General features: G+C 43.5%; 1 protein-coding gene across 5 annotated transcripts in view; it reads left to right on the top strand.

Annotated features, from left to right (window-relative positions):
• The window catches only part of LOC121688790 (alpha-2-macroglobulin-like protein 1), a 31,880-nt gene extending 12,554 nt beyond the window's left edge, over window positions 1-19,326 (top strand). For all 5 annotated transcript variants that reach the window (XM_042068628.1, XM_042068626.1, XM_042068629.1 and 2 more), the window contains 17 exons: window positions 546-672; window positions 798-919; window positions 1,014-1,065; window positions 1,299-1,382; window positions 1,480-1,656; window positions 4,105-4,180; window positions 13,117-13,273; window positions 13,388-13,462; window positions 13,642-13,792; window positions 13,885-14,075; window positions 14,187-14,402; window positions 14,496-14,629; window positions 15,339-15,429; window positions 15,645-15,710; window positions 16,753-16,858; window positions 17,157-17,200; window positions 19,207-19,326. In XM_042068628.1, coding sequence (XP_041924562.1) covers window positions 546-672; window positions 798-919; window positions 1,014-1,065; window positions 1,299-1,382; window positions 1,480-1,656; window positions 4,105-4,180; window positions 13,117-13,273; window positions 13,388-13,462; window positions 13,642-13,792; window positions 13,885-14,075; window positions 14,187-14,402; window positions 14,496-14,629; window positions 15,339-15,429; window positions 15,645-15,710; window positions 16,753-16,858; window positions 17,157-17,200 — 1,869 coding nt within the window. In that variant the 3' untranslated portion in view covers window positions 19,207-19,326. The remainder of the gene's footprint in view (window positions 1-545; window positions 673-797; window positions 920-1,013; window positions 1,066-1,298; window positions 1,383-1,479; window positions 1,657-4,104; window positions 4,181-13,116; window positions 13,274-13,387; window positions 13,463-13,641; window positions 13,793-13,884; window positions 14,076-14,186; window positions 14,403-14,495; window positions 14,630-15,338; window positions 15,430-15,644; window positions 15,711-16,752; window positions 16,859-17,156; window positions 17,201-19,206) is intronic.
• Window positions 19,327-20,128: the final 802 nt, after the last annotated feature.

Raw genomic sequence — 20,128 nt, 5'->3', positions numbered from 1 at the left:
GACAAAAGTCTACCCAGCAGTGCTCTCGCTGTGGCTTTGAGTGTGTGTTGAAGGTGTACGCTGTTTTTAGTGGCAGGCTAGCACATACCGTTGACTTGCGCTAGCCTAGCACCTGCGAACTCTGCAATTAGAAGGACTGGATGAAACGTGTTGAAAACGGTCTCCACTGATAAATATCACACTTGCTTACTTGGAAATGAGGTCCTATGTCCAAAATCCTGAACCACCCCTTTAACTTACATTGTATTTGAAACGGTGCCATTTGAGGTACAAAATGGTTTCACCAGAGAGACAAACCAGCACTGGCTGATTGGCTTGAAAACTTAACTTGATATCTTGGTAACACAGAGCAGGTGTTTATGAAATAATGGCAAAACGGTTACTCAAGTTCTGTTGCTATTGCTAGGTCATGTTTTGAATGTTTGAATGAATGAATGAATGAATGTTTTAAACCAAACAAAAATGTAGCCTACGCTTAGCCGCTTCACACATAAGCGCTTTCTATAGTTTTGAGTGTGTGTTAAATATGACCCCCTCTCTGGTAGGTCACAGTGACTCCAGCCCCTTCATCAGACTTCACTCTGACCCCCTCCTCTGATGGCCAGTACTCCTCCTGTCTGTGTGCAAATGTAAGGAAGACCTTCAAATGGACACTGGTGCCCTCTGTGCTTGGTGAGAATCCGCACAGTAAGGAGAAGTGATACATATGTCTGTGTATGTCTGGTGTGTATAGTAATACTAATGCAGTGGGATGTTTGTGTGTATGTGTGCGCGTGTGGGTGAATATGTCACGACAGGTGTGATGAATGTGACAGTGAGTGCAGAGGCCGCCCAATCTCAGACTCTATGTGACAATCAGCTAGTTACCGTACCAGAGAGAGGTCGCATTGACACAGTCACTCGCCAACTCCTGGTTAAGGTAAGTGTGTGTGTTTGTGTGTCTGTGTGGGTGTGACTGTGATGTACTTTAAATTGATATATCAGTAACCCGTCTGTAACTGTGGCCACTAAAGGCAGAGGGATCTCAGAAGACTGAGAGTTACAACTGGCTTCTGTGTCCAAAGGGTGAGTTTGACCTGCCCTCCACAGCCCTTTTCATAACATTTAACCATGGCTGTGATATTATGGAGTCATTTAGTATTCATAGGTTTATGTCATCGTATGGGTTTGTTGTTACATATACCGGTACACATGTTAATGTGATTATTTTCTTCCTTTTGTCAGTGGTGAAATATTTGATTGATGTCGATCTCCTCGTAAGTTTAATTTGTGTCTGGAGTTTTGTGTTGTTCCCACAGGGGGCGCTCTAACAGAGGAGGTGGAGCTGAAACTCCCTGCAGTTGTAGTGATGGGATCTGCCAGAGGCTCAGTGTCTGTGCTGGGTACATCTTCACATCTCAATCTGAGTGCAATAATGGTGCTCAATCAATAATCAAGATACATTTTATAATCTTTTTCTGAAGTATACCCCTTCTGTAGGAGACATCCTGGGTCGTGCTCTGAAGAATATTGGCACCCTCCTGCAGATGCCTTTTGGTTGTGGGGAGCAGAATATGGCCATTCTCTCCCCAAATATCTACATTCTGCAGTACCTACAGAACACTGGGCAGCTCACTGCAGACATCAAGGAGAAGGCCACAAATTTCCTCAAGAGCGGTGAGAACTCCTCCCCTTGAGGTGAAATATGCTGTGTCATATGTTCAGATTCAAGATGAATGGTGTGCTCAATTCCTTTTGAGTTTGATTTGGGTGCTCTTCGGTCCAAGGTAGAACGTCTAAGAGGGTCATTCCATGTGAAAACAGCCAATATCGGGGTATCATATACATGACACCTCTCAGATTTTGCTGAAAAGCGGTGAATATATGCCTTATGTTACCAAACAAAGGAATCTGAAGTTTCAAGTCAATATCTCAAACGGCTTGCCTGTGGCGTCCTTTTGAATTTCGGGTGCCACGGCCCTAATTGACACATTGGAAATTCACATTTCATCTTTTGCAATTTTTGGAAGCCCATAACGTCTGTTCTAATAGTGGTAGAGGGCTGGAAATTGGTGTGGTAGTTCATTGTAGCCTGTACTACACAATTCTGGAGGCAGAATCAACATTCCTTACTGTTTGGGTGAGAGGTGGGTCACCAAAGTCCTAAAAAATGTTGACGGCATGTGTGATTTTTCACTTTTTGGTTGGCCCTAGTACCACAATTAATGATCATATTTATTCTAAACAGGATTATTTGTTATATGTGGGAACCTTGCTTTTGCCAAAATGAATTTGAAGGGTATGGTACCACTGGTGGGGGTTTTATGGGGGTCCAAAAACCCTCTCCAGCAGAGTTGACTCTTTTGGAACCCCATATTTGGACCCCCAAATGACCATGTGGGCACTTGATGATCCTAACGGGATTTTCACGGATTAACCCCTTATCCCCCATGAAAGAGAGCCGCCATCAAACTTTTAAAGAACTAAATAACAAGAATGTTACATAGTGTAAGAACACTACAAATAAAAGGGAGTTTTTCCTTGCCCCTGTCACTCTCCAAATAAAATTGGCCATGTGAGGATGTTGTTGACACAAATTTAATGAATTTCACAAAAACGTCACCATGTTCATCTGAACGTTCAACAATGTTTCCAATGAACCAGTCATCATCATAGATACAGGCAATGTATTTTCCTGGCTGAAAAATTGAGTTTTGTGACTGATCTGACTGCGAGTGTTCTGCCTCTGGGTGTTCTGTATCCAAGTGTTCTGAATCCAATTGTTGTCCTGCATCGACATCTGTGAATATTGTATCCTGTGATATTATTTTTATCCGTATCTTATTTTTGGAAATTGGTATAAAGCAATGATGCGATAGTGTTCCACTGATCGTTTAGCCAAGGCGTGACGTCTCTCCAATTCGTATGTTTCCTTCCTGTTTTTTTATATCTTCAGCACTAACAAAGAAGAATGTAATGTTCTTAATGTTTTCTTTTGCCCATTGAAACATCTCCATTGGTGTCAGAATATGGTTTGCATCAGTGGCCTGCAGACTTGCTCGTGGTGCTTGAGAGTTCCGCCGATTCCATCACATGGGCTTTTCCCATGCAAAGTTGCAAAAAAGCGACTTGCAGAAAACATTAAGATCATTACATTCTTCTTTGTTAGTGCAGAAGATATAAAAAAAAACGAGGAAACGTATGAACTGGAGAGAAGTTACGCCTCGGCCAAAATGATCAGTGGAACACGATCGCATCTTTGCTTTATATCAATTTGAAGTTTGATGGAGGGTCTCTTTCATGGGGGATAAGGGGTTAATCCGTGACAGTCTCAATATTTAATTGTTTGCCATCACTGAGCATAATACTTTATTTCCACTATTTTCATGCTTCACTAAATTCTCCCTGATCTACATTCCAGACTTCTGGAAACAATGTCCAAAATGGTGCATTATGAAGAATAAAATTCATATTATAGAGCTATACAGTCAAAAAATGTATTTAATTAAAAGAAAGAACAAATATGTATCTTTATCTGGTATAAATCCCATTAGGATCATCAAGTGCCCACATGGTCATTTTGGGGTCCTGTTTAGAGTAAATATGATCATTAATTGTGGTGCTAGGGCCACCCAAAAAGTGAAATATCACACATGCCGTCAACATTTTTTAGGACTTTGGTGACCCACCTCTCACCCAAACAGTAAGGAATGTTGATTCTGCCTCCAGAATTGTGTAGTACAGGCTACAATGAACTACCACACCAGTTTCCAGCCCTCTACCACTATTAGAACAGACGTTCTAGAGGACGTTGAGATATTGACCTGAAACTTCAGATTCCTTTGTTTGGTAACATAAGGCATATATTCCCTGCTTTTCAGCAAAATCTGAGAGGTGTCATGTACATGGGTGGCTGAGTTGGCGTGGAATGACCCAAGAGGCAGTGTAGAGAATCTGAGGGCCGAGGCACTCCTTAATTAAAATGTCTTTATTGCAAAAATGACATGTCCTAAAAGGACAACTTTAAAATGCCCACACGTAGCGGCATGGGGCCTTCTTCAGGGCATGCTGTGTCATATCTCAAGTTGTTCTGATGGTGTGCAGTAAACCCGTTATAACCACCAGGATACCAGAGGCAGCTGAACTACAAGCACCGTGATGGAGCCTACAGCACGTTTGGCAGAGGAGATGGAAACACCTGGTGAGCTATTAATTGAAAAACATTACAGGAGGAGACAAATCCTTAATGGACTAACGGAGTTCATGGGAGAGACAGTACCTCTAAACCCCTAACTCTCAGAAAAGGCTGAAATTGAGTATCCAGCGTCAGTTCTGGCAGGCCAAGTAGTCAAGTCGGCGTTAACTGCTATTGGCCAACAACAGGATCGCATCAGCTTATCTGCATCAGCGCATCCGCTGGTCAACTCCCCTCGCTTCTAAATGACGCAAACAGGGAGCCTTATTTAAAGCTGCTTTAGTTTTTTCCTAACTGCTTGCTGCTCGCATTTACGCAACCCACCTCCTCCCCTGCTCCACCCTGTCGTGTATAACATGGCATAGGCCTTCTATGTCATAGTTACCGCTCTGTTCATATGGGGGAATAGTTTAGCTCTCCCAGTCTTAAACTGTGTGAGTGTCCCCTAATGCTGCTGCTGTCCCCTGACTGCTTTTTCATGGTGCTCATGAAAGGTCTGCAGACTCCTCTGAACAGAGCCATATCGCAAAAAGATTCTTGTGTTGTTCTTGACTTTAATGGCTCTGACAGAAGTGTAATTTTGTGTGGACCAACAAGTAATAGACCAAAATAGACTAAAAACTGCTGACAAGTTGTGATAGCTCATTTTTCAAAGCCCCATTACAGGGTTTTTTTCAACTGCTTAGGCCTACACACTAAATCTTTGCTTGTCACACAATTTTCTAAACAAGTATTTCAAACACCATAACCCCACACCAAATCTGCAAAACCATACACTAATTCTCAGTGTTTGACTCAGTTTTCAATTTTCTATTTTGCGAAACACCACACACAATTTTCTACCTAACACACAATTCTAATGGCCTATGCAGACTACAAGATTTCAGCCCGATTTTGTCACAATTTTGTTGTAGCCGACAAATTTCCAGTGTCACGCCCGAATATGAAAGGTCGGGAACAACACCGATGGAGGAATGGGTCTTGTAATGTGACATATTCAACGACCCGAGATTTATTGACTGCAACATTCCACAACTCCACAACCAAAAGTCTAGCATGTTATGTGTTGTCACCATACACTGTATAGACCCCTTCATGTCCACGTCACAGAAAAGGTGTGCGCATGCTTCCCATCCCATTGAATTGTGTGGGTGTGAACTGACTGAGACGTCAAGGAAACGTCAAGGAAACGTCAAGAAAAATGCTTGTATTACTGTTTTGCATGTATACAGGCTGGGCTTGTCAACCAGATAGCTGTATATGTCGGGCTAATGAATCTCTGGCCACTTGCTAACGTTGTCTACCCATTCTGTTATCAGCTCAGGATCAGGCAGACAGTCGCCATTAGCTAAGACTAATTTATTAACGTTCGTGGCTCCTCGTGATTAAAGGAGAATCAACCAAATCAAAGTGTGTTGAAACATAATACCGAGTGTGAACGTATGTCTCATAGCTCATCTCGGCTTGTCCCCTGCACTCAGAAATCTGGCACTAGTTAGCCAAAAATAATTCTGTGGAAATGCATGGATTCCAGTTGCTGCTACTGGAAGAAACTGGAATCCATGCATTTCATTACATTTTTACATTACATTACATTTGGCTGACGCTTTTTTAACCAAAGCAACTAACAACATGGTAAACAGTAAGTTTTAGAACAATTCTCACAATTTTAGGAGACACATTAGAGTACAGTAAGAATAAGTGCGTCGGTGAGTGCTGTATTTTAACAGTTAAACGTCCCACATACTTGACGCACCCGACCAGTAGCGCGACAATGTGACGTCACAGAAGCGCCGTAACCATTTATACTCGCACGTGGTGGTCGCAACACTAGTTGCAATATTCTCCTGAACAGAGGTGTCGCTGTTGTGAAAAGACTAACATTAACTACTTACACAGCAGAAGAAGCTGCAGTAAGAAACACCAGTAGCTAGCCTCTGTGATGGTACTTCAGACTTTGGTTGCTACTATTCACAACTACCATCATCATTATCATGTAGTTTCCAAGGTGTGTGCACAGGTAGATAGATAGATAGGTACTTTAGTCATCCCGAGGGAAATTTTAATAATTTAAACAGTTTAGTTAGCTGGCTAGCTAGCTAGCAGCTGGCTGAGTTTGTGTAATTTCCTGAAGTGGAAAGAGATTTTGTTCAGGCCTTAATAGATATCCTTTGTTTGAAAAGAAATCGTTTCTATTCTTTCCTCTTAATTCCATGTGTTGCAACTCTCACTGGTAACTTTGTTAACTTATCCAGCAAACTATTAAAAATTCACGACTGTAACAAAACACTGCAACTCGCTTGCCCTCGAACTAGTCCATCTTCCTGTTTCCGCCTTGTCGCGCTCGTCTGAAAAAAAATGAGTGGTGCGCTACCTCGCGCTACACGGCCAAAACCCTGGCGCGCCAGAGAGATCTACGTCATTTTGACGTCACATTGTCGCGCTACCGGTCGGGTGCGTCAGGTATGTAGAAGCCATTACTTGTCAGTTTAACGGCTGGTGAGTGCTAGGATCAGTAAGACTTGTTGTAAGTGTTGCTATGAGAGTAGATGTTCTCTAAAGAGCTGGGTCTTCAGGAGTTTTTTGAAAGTGGAAAAGGATGTCCCTGCCCTTGTAGGAACTGGCAGTGTGTTCCACCAACGAGGAACAACAGATGAGAAAAGTTTGGATTGGCTTGAGCGTACCGGTGGTAGAGCTAGACGTCGTTCGTCAGAGGAGCGCAGCGGTCTGGAGGTAGTGTAAGTCTGTATGAGGGCATTCAAGTAGGTGGGAGCAAAACCGGAGACTACTTTGTAGGCAAGCGCTAGAGACTTGAATTTGATGCGGGCCGCCATAGGTAGCCAGTGTAGCTGGATGAGCAGCGGGGTAACATGTGCCCTTTTGGGTTGGTTGTAGACCAGGCGCGCCGCCGCGTTCTGGATCATCTGAAGTGGTTTCACTGCGCAGGCTGGGAGACCTGTCAGGAGGGCATTGCAGTAGTCGAGTCGTGAGATGACTATTGCCTGAACCAGAAGTTGGGTAGCATCTTGAGTCAAGTAAGTCCTGATTTTCCGTATGTTGTAGAGTGCGAAACGGCATGACCGGGCGACTGAGGCAACATGATCTGAGAAGTTTAGTTGGTTGTCGAGAACAACTCCTAGATTTCTTGCAGTCCTGGTCGGTGAAACAGACAGGGAGTCAAATTTGATGTTGATGTCGTGGTGTATGGTAGGTTTAGCTGGGATGACCAGCAGTTCAGTCTTTGAGAGGTTCAGCTGGAGGTGGTGTGCCTTCATCCATGTAGCTATGTCTGAAAGGCAATCTGAGATCCGTGCTGAAACCAGGGGGTCGTCAGGTGGAAAGGACAGATAGAGCTGTGTGTCGTCTGCATAGCAGTGGTATGAGAAGCCGTGCGAACGGATAATCTGTCCCAAGGAGGTGGTGTAGATAGCAAAGAGGAGGGGGCCCAGCACTGAGCCCTGGGGGACCCCTGTGGTGAGATGGTGAGGTGCAGATAGCTGACCAAGCCATGATACGTTAAACGAGCGTCCTGTGAGGTAGGATTCAAACCAGGAGAGAGCAGAACCGGAGATTCCCATGTCAGCGAGTATAGAGAGAAGGATAAGGTGATTAACCGTGTCAAAGGCAGCCGATAAGTCAAGCAGAATGAGTACTGATGACCGAGCGGTCGCCCTGGCTTCTTTTAAGGCTTCTGTTACAGACAGCAGAGCCGTTTCGGTAGAGTGGCCGCTTTTGAACCCAGACTGATTTGGATCCAGAAGGTTGTTCTGTGAAAGGAAGTCAGAGACCTGTTTGGAGACTGCTCGTTCAATGCCTTTGGATAGGAAAGGCAGTAGTGAGACAGGGCGGTAGTTCTCGACTTGAGCAGGGTTGAGAGAAGCTTTCTTAAGTAACGGTGTTACCCGGGCCATTTTGAACGCTGTTGGAAATGTGCCGGAGGTTAGCGAGGCATTGATCACATGTGTGATAGCTGGAGCGATGGTCGGGCTGATGGACTGAAGTAGGCTCGTAGGTATAGGGTCCAGCGAGCATGTGGTAGGACGGCTGCATGTCAGGAGTCTGGACACTTCACTCTCGGAGAGAGGCGTGAATGCTGAAAAAGATGTTCCAGCAGTCCCTAGAGGTTGTAGGAGTGCGGTATCTGAGTCAGATGCGTTGAGTGGGCATGTAGAGAATTGACTGCTGATTGCCGCCACTTTGTTTGTAAAAAATGAGGCGAGGGTATCTGCAGTAAGGCTGGATGGAGGAGGAGGCAGCTGAGGGTTGAGTAGCGATTTGAAGGTTGAGAAAAGTTTTCGAGTGTCTGTAGCGCTGTTGATTTTGTCATTGTAGAAAGCAGTCTTAGCAGCAGTGATGCTGGCTGAGAAGGAGGTCAGGAGTGTCTGGTAGTTTTTGAGGTCGTCAGCTAGTTTGGATTTGTGCCATTTCCTCTCCGCGGCTCTGAGTTTGGTGCACTGTGATCGGAGGGTATCATTTAGCCATGGATGAGAATGTTTGGATCGAGCTGGTCTTGTGGTAAGAGGGCACAGCTCGTCTAGACACGAGGTCAGTGTGGAGCAGAGCGAGTCAGTGGCTTCATTAACCTCCAGAGAGGAGAAGGTGTTGAGTGGAGGTAGACCGGAGGCAACCACAGAGGAGAAGTGCGTTGGAGACAGGTTCCGGATGTTGCGGCGGAACGTGACCATCGGCTGAGGAGCCGGAGGCTGTTCTGTCAGGCTGACGTTGAACTGGATGAAGAAGTGGTCAGAAAGATGGAGAGGCGTCACCATGAGGGTGTCTGTGCTGCAGTTCCGAGTGAAAATCAAATCAAGCTCTTTGCCAGCTTTGTGAGTCGGTGGGCTTTGAACCAGTTCGAGGTCAAAGGAGTGGACCAGGGCCAAAAAGTCCGCTGAGCCTGGGGCATCTAAGTGGATGTTCATATCACCGAGAACAAGAAGCGGACAGTCATGCTCAGGGATGGAGGATAGCAGAGTGTCAAGTTCGTCAATAAAGTCGCCTAGTTGGCCTGGAGGGCGGTAGATGACCAGCACGTAGAGTTTTGCTGGGGCGATCACTGTGATGGCATGGAATTCGAATGAGACATATTTGTTTGAAGGCAGTAGCGGGGTGAATTTCCATTTGTTGGAGATCAGCAGGCCCGTCCCGCCTCCTCGTCCAGATAGGCGAGGGGTGTGGGATAGTGTAAGGTTAGTGGAGAGTGCAGCCGGGGTGGCAGTGTTCTCTGGTTTGATCCAAGTCTCAGTGAGAGCAAGGAGTTCCAATGAAAGGTGGTTGGCATAGCCAGCTATGAAGTCCGTTTTGTTGACTGCGGATTGACAGTTCCACAAGCCCATGGAGAAGGAGGTTTCTGTCGGTGAGGACCGTTTAAGTTCCTGGAGGTTAAGGCGATTTCTGCCCCTTTTGGCATGATGCCGTTTTCTGCAATGGCCGGTGATAACAGATATGGTGGAACGGCACATTTTGCCTTTGTCGGTGCCTGTGAACTTGCACAGGTAAACTTGCTTGTCTTGACCGCGTCCGTCTTACACGAGGCTGGCTGAAACGAGGGCTGCCGCTTATGCTGACGCTTCAGCAGCAGCCACTATTTTTATGCTGCTAGGAATTGCATGCAGCTGTCCTCCTGTCTCACTAATGATGCATCAGCATAGACCGCCCTCTGACGTTCGCACAGCTTAGATTGTTCAAAAGGGTGTTAATTACTGTCAACTGAAAGTCCGCTCGCTCACACCGACCGAAACTCACAGTTTCAAGTAGCCTCCTCCCTCAGCTGTTCCCAAACGCCCAGAGTCCAATTCTAACAATTGGAGAGGATTGGCCAGTAGTACATTGGCCAGTAGTAATTTCCACAGAATTATTTTTGGAATCTGATCCCTTATCATACCTGTTCATTCTTACTCGTCGCTCGACTTATCGTGACTAAATGCAAGATGGCTGCAAACGCTAAACTCTGTGAAGATACTGCCTGTATAAATCGTCTTGTAAGTAAACTACCAGTGCTTTTTCAAAGTTCTCAATGTCTCATTTTAAATGTCAAGACCCTCAGAAGTCTACCAATGAAGTATGGAGCTACTTTGAGCCTCGTAAATGGTGTAAAACAGTGATTTATTTGCATGGCTAGGCCGTTGCCCGAGGCACCCCCATCGAAAAACTGTTGGTAGCATCGGCTAACTAGCGCCAGATATCTGAGTGCAGGGGACAAGCCGAAATGAGCTATGAGACATACGTTCACACTCTGTATCATGTTTCAACACACTTTAGGTCAAAATCACACCGGAATTCTCCTTTAACAATGCATACTTTGATAGCTCACCATGCCGGTCTATTAACTGCGCCATTCTTCTGACCCCATGCTGCACGCGCACCCAACCTAGGCTCTGGATGATTACAAACATGGAAGCGGTCTATAGGTTGACACTGACACTATGACGACACATGACGAGTAGGCTACGATAGGCTACATGAGCTGGTAATGTGGCCAATCTCCCGACCAATACGCAGCAAGAATTTATGGTTCTCTGATCGCCTAGTTTAATTTTTCGAGCTCACAAGCCAACGGAGAGTTGCTAGACTAGCCCTGGCAGCAAATTTAATTTGCCGCTAGGGTGCGTCTAGATTTCTAGGCTATAAAAGACCTTCATGGAAGACAAATCATGTTATCTGCATGGGCCAAGTTGAAGGAATCTGCTTGCACACGAGACCGTATGGAACAGGTATTCCACTAAACCATGCTTTACTAAAACCTAGCAGATCAGCCTACATGCATCAGCACTCGTCTATTATTTGAACTCATAGACAAAGTGAAACTAAGGGACCGTTCGTTATTTATAAACGGGATCACCAGAGGGATTTTGAGTGCTTCGATCAAAAGTTGCATGACCCTGCCCTGCCTGCTATGTAATTTTCAACGACCCTCCAGCAGCATTTCATAAATGACTTGACCCTCCCCGGCCAATTGTCGATGTCTTCCACCCACGCTCTTACGCGCTATGAAAACACATCAACATATGCTACCGCCCTAAAACCAACCTCTGCTTTCTGATCGTACATCACCAAGATGGTGGCCATTTCAGTAGATTTACTCACTAACATTGTTGTGGAAACACAATAAGCATGGAAACTAAATGCACACTTCCTGCAACTGCATTAGTCTACTTGAAAAGTTACTCCTCTAGTAAGTATTCACATGAAATAAAACAATAAAGCATTGAGACCATTTAACAAAGCACACCGGGTAATTTTCCCGTAGAATATCCCATATTACTGTAATACTCTCATAACATTAGTCCTGCATTCTGGCCTGTCTCTGTGTTATCCTGTTGTTACCCCTTGCCCTTCCAGTGAAACAGACGTATTCAAATCATCGTTTTGCTTGCTTGAATGCGAACTCAGAGTGATGTTAACCTATTTAAGTTAACGACGTGGTTGTCGTGAGAGCACGATTCATTAGCGCTTGCAGTGTTCGAGGCTACTCAGCTAGACAAAGAATTCCCCCTGCATATTCACTCCAAGTTGGCCTACCATAACTTACCAACTACACTGTAGACCATAAACTGGCTATTTATATGACCAAATGTATTTGTTCAACTTTATGAAGCAGAATTACGCACTGCTACTTGGAACGTAACACATTTTTGTTGGCAGGAGAGAGAATGACAGCGATTAACAAATTGCACTTGTTGCTGGTTACCAATAAATACTATATTTTTTTTTGCAAACAACAAAAACAGAAAGGATGGAGACAGCAAAGCTAGAGATGGGCAGGAACAAGGTCAATTGGTAGAAATGCTTGTCAAAACGTTAGGAGCTGGATGTGTGGATGAATGAAGCACAAGTAGCCTATGCTTCATGCACACTGTTTAAAGTTAGGCTACACGGTAAACTACAAGTAAACCAAAGTTAAATTTAGCTTTTTTAGGGCTGGATGAAGTTGACCAAATGGATATAGGCTGTTAGGCGTGAATAAAGTAGGCTACTTTGTTGCTCCAACCCTTCCAACGTTAATGGGGACGAATGTTGACATTTTCCGTATTTTGCGTGAGAAACCTAGCCTAGAAATCTAGACGCGCCCCTAGCGGAAGCAAATTACATTTGCTGCCAGGGCTAGTCTAGCAACTCTCCGTTGGCTTGTGAGCTCCAGAAATCGAAACTTAATCAGGCCAATGAAATAGTGTATAGAGTCGTTAGGTGGGCTTAACATAATGATTGATGGCAGAGTTGCAACGGTTTGGCTTGAATTCCCTGCTACTTGAAAACAAATAAGATGGATGTTGCTGCTAGCGAACAGTGTGACACGAGTTAAGCTTTTATTAAGTTGGCAAACGTTTGAACTAGCCAACTAGCTCTGCTGGTGGGAAACGCATGGGACTCATAGCGCTGCCGCTGTCCTATTGCATGCAGAGGGAATTTGAAAGACAACTGATTATCCCGCCCCTCGGACTGAGCACTGCGAACGGTGAGTTTCCAGACCCTACATTTTAATGTGGGTCTGGCTCGTCAGGCTATGAGAAACCCGGGAAATCTCCCTTATTTTCATTGTTCAATGTTGACAGAGCTATGGAACGAAAGAGAACGTTATATGGCGACAGAAATCAACAATCAAACAAGCCACTTTGATTTTTTGCTGTTTTCATTAATACAAAAGATGGGTGACCCTCCCTCCTAGACAAAAAAAAGTTAGGTGACCCTCCCCTCAACAAAGAATAAAAAGACATGACCCTCCCCTATTTTCCTCCGGTGACCCCGTTTATAAATAACGAACGGTCCCTTACGTGCTGCAATGATAATGATTACCTTTGAATTGTGAGAACATTTAACTGCAATGTTATGAATCACAGTGGTATACAGGAAAGCAGTTCAATAGTATATACTGTTCCATTTCTTTAAAATATTCCTCAGTGCAGTTCACACAAATGGCTAACAGTGTTCCTCCTCTCCTTTTCCAGGCTGACTTCATTTGTGCTGAGGTCATTTGGTAAAGCAAAGTCCTTCATTTATATTGATCCAACAATTATTTTGGATGCAAAGAATTGGCTTGAAAGCAGACTTCAACCAGATGGTGTTTTCCACATGCAAGGGAAACTCTTCCACAACAGAATGAAGGTGCACATATATATTGTGTTTGTGAATAACGCAACCATCATATTTCTTAAGTTTGGATTTTGACAAATGCTTTCCTGAAATGCTTCAATGCCTGAGTTTGTCATTGTGCTATAGGGTGGAGTAAACGATGTTGTTACAATAACTGCCTACGTCACTGCATCAATGCTTGAGCTGAACATATCTGTTACGGTATGTAGGTTCATGCTAACTGAGGGGAAAAAAAACATTGGATATGTAGCTACCTTGTATATCAAGGAGCAAGAATGTATCACTTTTTTGGTTGTTATTATTATTTTACTATCATACACCAGAGACAAAGACATACAGTTCATCCCATGGAAAAATCAGAGAATGTTATGTTATTCCAGGAAAAAACCCTCACATATCTAAAGTCCTCCGTCAGTGACCTGTCCAACACCTACACCACTGCTCTACTGGCCTACACCTTCAGCCTCGTTGGAGAAGAGGACATCCGAGCTGAGCTTCTGAAACACTTGGACAGTGTAGCAACCTCTGAGGGTAGGACAGAATTTACACTGTGCCTGAACAGACACACATGAACCAACAATTGAACCTGCTTCCTTTATCTCATGTGACTTGTGTCTTCTCAGGAAGTCTCCTGCACTGGTCTCAGTCCTCATCAGAGAGAGCTGATTCTCTGGCGGTGGAGATGAGTTCTTATGTGCTCTTAGCTGTTCTCACCAAACCCACACTGACTGTTGCTGACTTAGGCTATGCTTCCAGGATTGTCAGCTGGCTGGTGAAGCAGCAAAATCCATATGGAGGCTTCTCTTCCACACAGGTGCTCCACACATCTTTCCTTTTTAAACGTCATCTGTTGTGTTAGTGTGTCTGGTTGTTCCTCCAGCTTCAGTATTTGGCCACACTGACAGATGGGTTTGTATTCTCTCAGGACACGGTGGTGGCACTGCAGGCTCTGGCTCTGTACGCCACCAAGGTCTTCAGCCCTCATGGCTCCAGCACAGTGACAGTGCAGTCAGCAGGTGGCGACAAACACCAGTTTGATGTGAACCAGCACAACACATTACTGTACCAGGAGACAGCACTGCAGAACGTTCCTGGGAAGTACAGTGTAGAAGTGACGGGCTCTGCATGTGCTTCTGTGGGGGTCAGTGTGAAAGATCATATTCACTGTGAACAACTAAACAACTAATGGTTGATATTCTGTTAGTAGTATTTCTAAAACTCTCTTCTGTAACAGGTGGCTCTTTTCTACAACATCCCCACTCCCACTGAGCACTCAACCTTGAGCATTACGATTCAAGCCAGGCCTCTAACTGAGGGAGAGTGCAACAAGGTCAATGGACAGGCCTTCACATTAAATATCACAATCCAGTAAGTAACCAATGAAGAGTATAGCTGTCTATTACACCCTTAAAGTTAGGCATTTTTTATCAACTGGTCGACTAAACAATAGCTGGTTCATAATTTTAATGCACAATCTGTCCATTCAAATAAGAAATCCTGCTTAGAAATAAAATAACGTGATTTAAAAAAGATTTGCTAAATGGGGCAGTGGATTACCTCTCTATTTGCTTAAGTGCAACCAAGGTTGATGGAGATGGGTTTATTTCCATAAATGTACATTTGCTGCAATTTTATAACATGTTTCCTTAAACGGTCCTGGGTCAATCTTACATTTTGATCCCATACTTGTCAGTGAAAGTCATCCTTTATGAGAATGTCCATTGTAATTCACACAGCACCGTGGAGGGAAACCCACAATATCATTTTCTGAAGCCAAATGTTCATATAAATGGTCATGTAAACCCAACCAGTGTGTGATGCCATAACTATAATAGTTAGAACATACAATAGCATACTGCTTTTAGGAAAGACTTCAGCTGTGCCTCAAACCACACATTTCTGTCAGTACACTGCTAGTGTGCAATGAACGCTTACTTGCGTTGTGCCCACTTTTCGATGGTTTGTATTGTCCCAATATCTGCACTATAAACTTAAACTTAAAGTGTAATATACTTAAAGTGTGCACGTAGGCGGTTTGAGACACAGCCTTTGACTCTTTACACTCTTTCTTTCATAGGTATCATGGGTCACAGGAGAGCACCAACATGGCTATAATAGATGTGAAAATGTTATCTGGTTTCACAGCTGACTCTGCCTCTGTTGAAAGAGTAAGTTGTCCGTCCTCAGTCTGTATTAGTTATTAAATAATATCATGTTATGGTGCCAATGTTCAACAATGTTTGAACATTCTATTTGGTTCCCAATCTACTTCCTCTGCATTAAGATAACATATGGAATGTTAAAATGGAAGCCTTGTGGGGCCAACTATGATGCTGATAATGGAACTTTCTTGAAAGGGTCTATAATAGGTCTATTATTCCAGCTACAGGGCGGCATAGTGGACCGAGTCGATAAGAAAGGTGACCACATCCTTGTGTATCTGTCACAGGTGAGATATAAACCACATCACTGTGTATTTGTCACAGGTAAGATATAACCCTTGTCACTGGTGAGATATAGATAGATAGATGGATAGATACTTTATTGATCCCCAGGGGAAATTCAAGAATAGATATTAAGGTATCCAATGCAGTTTCAGGGTTTTTTTTCCGTTACTGGACTCCCCCTGCAGTTGGGGAGTACCGGTATTTGTATTTTACACAACTGTCGTAAATACCACCAGAAGGCTACTGCACAATTGCTGCAAAACAATTTGTGATTCTCCAGGTTGGGGGTTACCATAATCAGTCAGTAAACATTGGTTGTAGTGTTGTCACAGTTCACATTATACATGGCCGAGCAAGATAGTTCATCGTAGTTTAAGTCTATGGGCACGAAATGGGGATCGAGTCCTGTCTGCACAATGAATGCTTAAAAAGGTGTGTCGTCGACGTATGGATGAGCGTAGGTAGCATCCGGCCAACAGCAGCAGAATAAATCACAGGCGCACACCTGATATAAGGTTGATTTTCTCCAGACGGGAATGCTCAAAAATGCTAAAAATGTATCTGAAATGTTCAGAAGGGTTTGAGGATCATGAAAACATGCCCGAAATTCACATTCCTAACTCTATAGAACCAAAATCTTAGCATATGTGGTGAAATTCTGAGCTATGGCCATAGACTTCAATGGAACAGTCGCTACCTCTGCTCTGCATAAAGGGGTTTTTGACCCCCCACTCCCCCCCCGTGCAATCCAGGTTCCCGGAAGTAGCTCCTGATGAAATATCTTGCTCTGCCCATAATCTTTGGTGTTATCCAATTGCGTCGAAGTCCGGAATCAGTCAGTGAACATTGGTTGCATGTTATCCAATTGCGTGGGCCATTTTCATTACTCATAGCCACACCTTAATCTTTCGGATTTGGGTCTGGATTTCCAGGCTATTAAACCATGTTTTTCCCAAATATAGATCACTGATATGTGTTATTCTCTGTATTCTCTGACCTTTAAGAGCAGTTTTTTCATTGTTTTTTCATGTTGGCATTAAACAGGTTCCAAAGGGATATCATTTCTACTACGGATTAATCCTCAGACAAGACCACCCAGTGAGCAAACTTAAACCGGCCTTAGCCAAGGTGTATGACTACTACCAACCCAGTGAGTCTGCTAACATTTTACTCACATGTCATAAATCCTTATTCTGATGTGTGTAATGAAGCCTGTGAAACATTTTATCCGTTTTATCCATTTTATTTTATTTTAACAGTTATCCGTCTATTGTGAGAATTGTTCTAAAACTTACTGTTTACCATGTTGTTAGTCGCTTTGGTTAAAAAGCGTCAGCCAAATGTAATGTAATGTAATGTATTTTGTTTAACTCTGATTCTAACTCTGATTCTCTGCTCCTTAAGATAAGTAAGTTAATTCTGAGACTCTCTGATTCTCTCTGTTACAGGTGACCAAGCTGAGACTGAGTACTCCTCCCCCTGTGTAGCCTAGGTAATAATAATAATAATAAGCTTTATTTGTATAGCACCTTTCATACACAGAATGCAGCTCAAAGTGCTTTACATTTGAAGCATGCAACACAATAATAGTCAGTCAGTCATTATCAATCACTTTTCTTCATTGCTGGGGCTGTTTATGATCCACTCAGCAACATATCAAAAATATAGAAAATGACGTCATAAGACTGGCAGCCTTAACCCTCTTACCCCCCACAAGCACGCCATATGGCAACTGTGGCAAGGAAAAACTCCCATATTCCAGGAAGAAACCTTGAGCAGAACCTGACTTAATAGGGGGAGCCCATCTGCTTCTGGCTGGCTGCGCCCTCCAATAGCAGCAGATGTAGAATAATCTGAAAAAGTAGTCTACAGGATAAGATGAGTTAACTAAAAGCTTTCCTGTACAGGTATGTTTTCAGATCTTTTTCAAAAATATTTACTGAACTCGCCTGCTTGATGTACAGAGGCAGGGTGTTCCATAGTTTGGGGGCATAATGGATAAAAGCAGCTTCTCCACTTTGTTTGTGGAGCACTTTGGGTACGATTAAAAGATTAGAATTGGATGATCTAAGTTTCCTTTGTGGTTGATAAGATATTAAAAGCTCAGAGATATATGAAGGTGCTATGCCATTCAGAACTTTGTAAGTAATTAACATAACCTTAAAATCAATTCTATAGGAAATAGGGAGCCAGTGCAGTTCAGCCAACACAGGGGTGATGTGTTCTCTCTTCTTAGTCTTAGTTAAAAGTCTAGCCGCAGAGTTCTGTATGAGTGCCAATTTCTTTAGATGTTTTTTGGGAAGACCAGTGAAAAGTGCATTGCAGTAGTCTAACCTGCTAGTGATAAAGGCGTGAATTAGTTTTTCTGCATCTTGTTGAGTTAAAAAGGGCCGCACTTTGGCAATGTTTCTCAAGTGGAAATAGGCTGTCTGAGTAACTTTACTGATATGGGGCTTAAAGCTTAACTCTGCATCTAAGATGACACCGAGGCTTGTTACTTTTGGTTTGACCTGGTGCGCCAAGTTCCCCAGATTACTAAGAATAATATCTCGCTTTAGTTTTGGTCCAACCAAAAGTACCTCTGTTTTGTCATCATTTAGTTTCAAAAAATTGTTGCTCATCCACTGATTAATGGAGGTTAGGCATGCAGTGAGGGAGCAAAGGCCATCTGGGTTTGTTGGCTCCACAGAAATATATAATTGGGTATCATCTGCGTAGCTGTGGAAGTTTACATTATGCTGACTTATGACGTTTCCCAATGGAAGCATATATAGAGAAAATAGGTGGGCTATTCTATTCCAATCACACAATACAATTCATAAATGCCCCACTAAGAAAAAGCCAGGGCTTCAGGATTTTTTCAAGCATTTGGTTTGTGTGCAGAACATATTGGGCACTTTTGAAACTTCTCAGATAGAGGGGGCTGGAGGACCACTGGGGATGCCTACAAACGGCCCACCGATTGCAAATTTAGGTCCAAACACTTTTTAATTTATTCAGTTATACTTCTTCCATTTTAATAACATTTTCCCTTAATATTCTTATATTTGCTATCTGGGTTGGTGTTCCCTTACATTGGCTGCTGCTGTGAATTGTAACTGATACTAGTTAATTTATGGCTCCCACACACAGTTGCGTGCGGTGCAGTGCTGGAGACGCGTCCACTTTACATGGGCTTACGTCATCCATTGGCAAACTGAATTGTGGGTCCGTTGAGTCGCGTTGCTCTCATCGCTCGCGTCGAGAAGTTCAACTTTTGCTGCACTGACGGATAACAACAGACGGCACCAGCCAATCAAATTACGGTTATACTTCAAGTCATTTGCATAGCGTCGGGAACACCCACTGGCATGCGTTGACGGAACGGAACTGCGTGTGGGAGCCATTATGCAAGTAAAACACCTCTAAATGATTTTGTATCCTGGTAAATAATTTTCCAGAGTTTATGTAGAACTTTTTTAGTCAATTGCAGGTCCATTTTTGTTTGTATTGTTTCAGGAGATGTCTGAAGAGTATGGGCCAGGATGCTACATAAGAGGATTGTCACTGTTATGATGCCATTATCTGATTTCAACATTATGAAATTGAATTCAAGCGCTAGTAAATCATAAAATAGTCCCATGCTGCTTTTCTCTCTTTGTCTGAAAATAAATGTTCAAATCAGCAAGACATATCTTAACAGGTGACAGATCAGTCAAGACTAAAATATGACCTCAAATGAGGACCCCATCGTTGCTGTTGTCCAACGTGACGTCAGACAAAATTATCAGGTTTCCGCACAGTTCAGCTTCACATGGTTCTGATAAGATTATCTTGGAGATAGTTTCAGCCATAAAAATGCAGTCTAGGGTTAGGCTAGGCTATAGTTAGGGAAAGTTAGGCATTTTTTTCGCCAATCTGCAAAAAAAATATTATCAATAGCTTTTTATACAATGTGTTCATAGGTGTCTAGTAACACCTCCCAATTTATCCACGGCCAAATCCTCTGGGAAACGCCTGGAGAGCCCATCAAGTTTGAGGTGCCCAGAGGGTCTGGACTAGCCTAGAAATCTAGACACCCTAGCGGCTGGAAATGTAATTTGCAGCCAGGGTAGTCTAGCAACTCTCCTTTTGCTTGCAAGCTGGAAAAATGAAACTTCTATCAGGCCAATCACATCGCGTATAGTGGGCGACGGTTCCGCGCAAATTTCCTGCTACTTGGAAACAAAGAAGATGGATGCTGCTGCTGGCGAATTTTTTTTAAAAATTGGCAAAAGTTTGATCAATAGTCAACTAGCTCCAATGGTGGGGAAATGCATGGGACTCATGAGTTGTAGTGCTATCCTATTGCGTGCAGAGGAAATTTAAAAGACAACCATTTATCCTGCCCCTCGGATTGAGCACTCCCAATGGTAAGCTCCCAGACCCTACATCTTGATGT

This window comes from Alosa sapidissima, chromosome 17, assembly GCF_018492685.1.
Source record: "Alosa sapidissima isolate fAloSap1 chromosome 17, fAloSap1.pri, whole genome shotgun sequence".
Classification (NCBI taxonomy): domain Eukaryota; kingdom Metazoa; phylum Chordata; class Actinopteri; order Clupeiformes; family Clupeidae; genus Alosa; species Alosa sapidissima.
The sequence above is the reverse complement of the archived record's forward strand: the minus strand, read 5'-3'. Positions and strand labels throughout refer to the sequence as shown.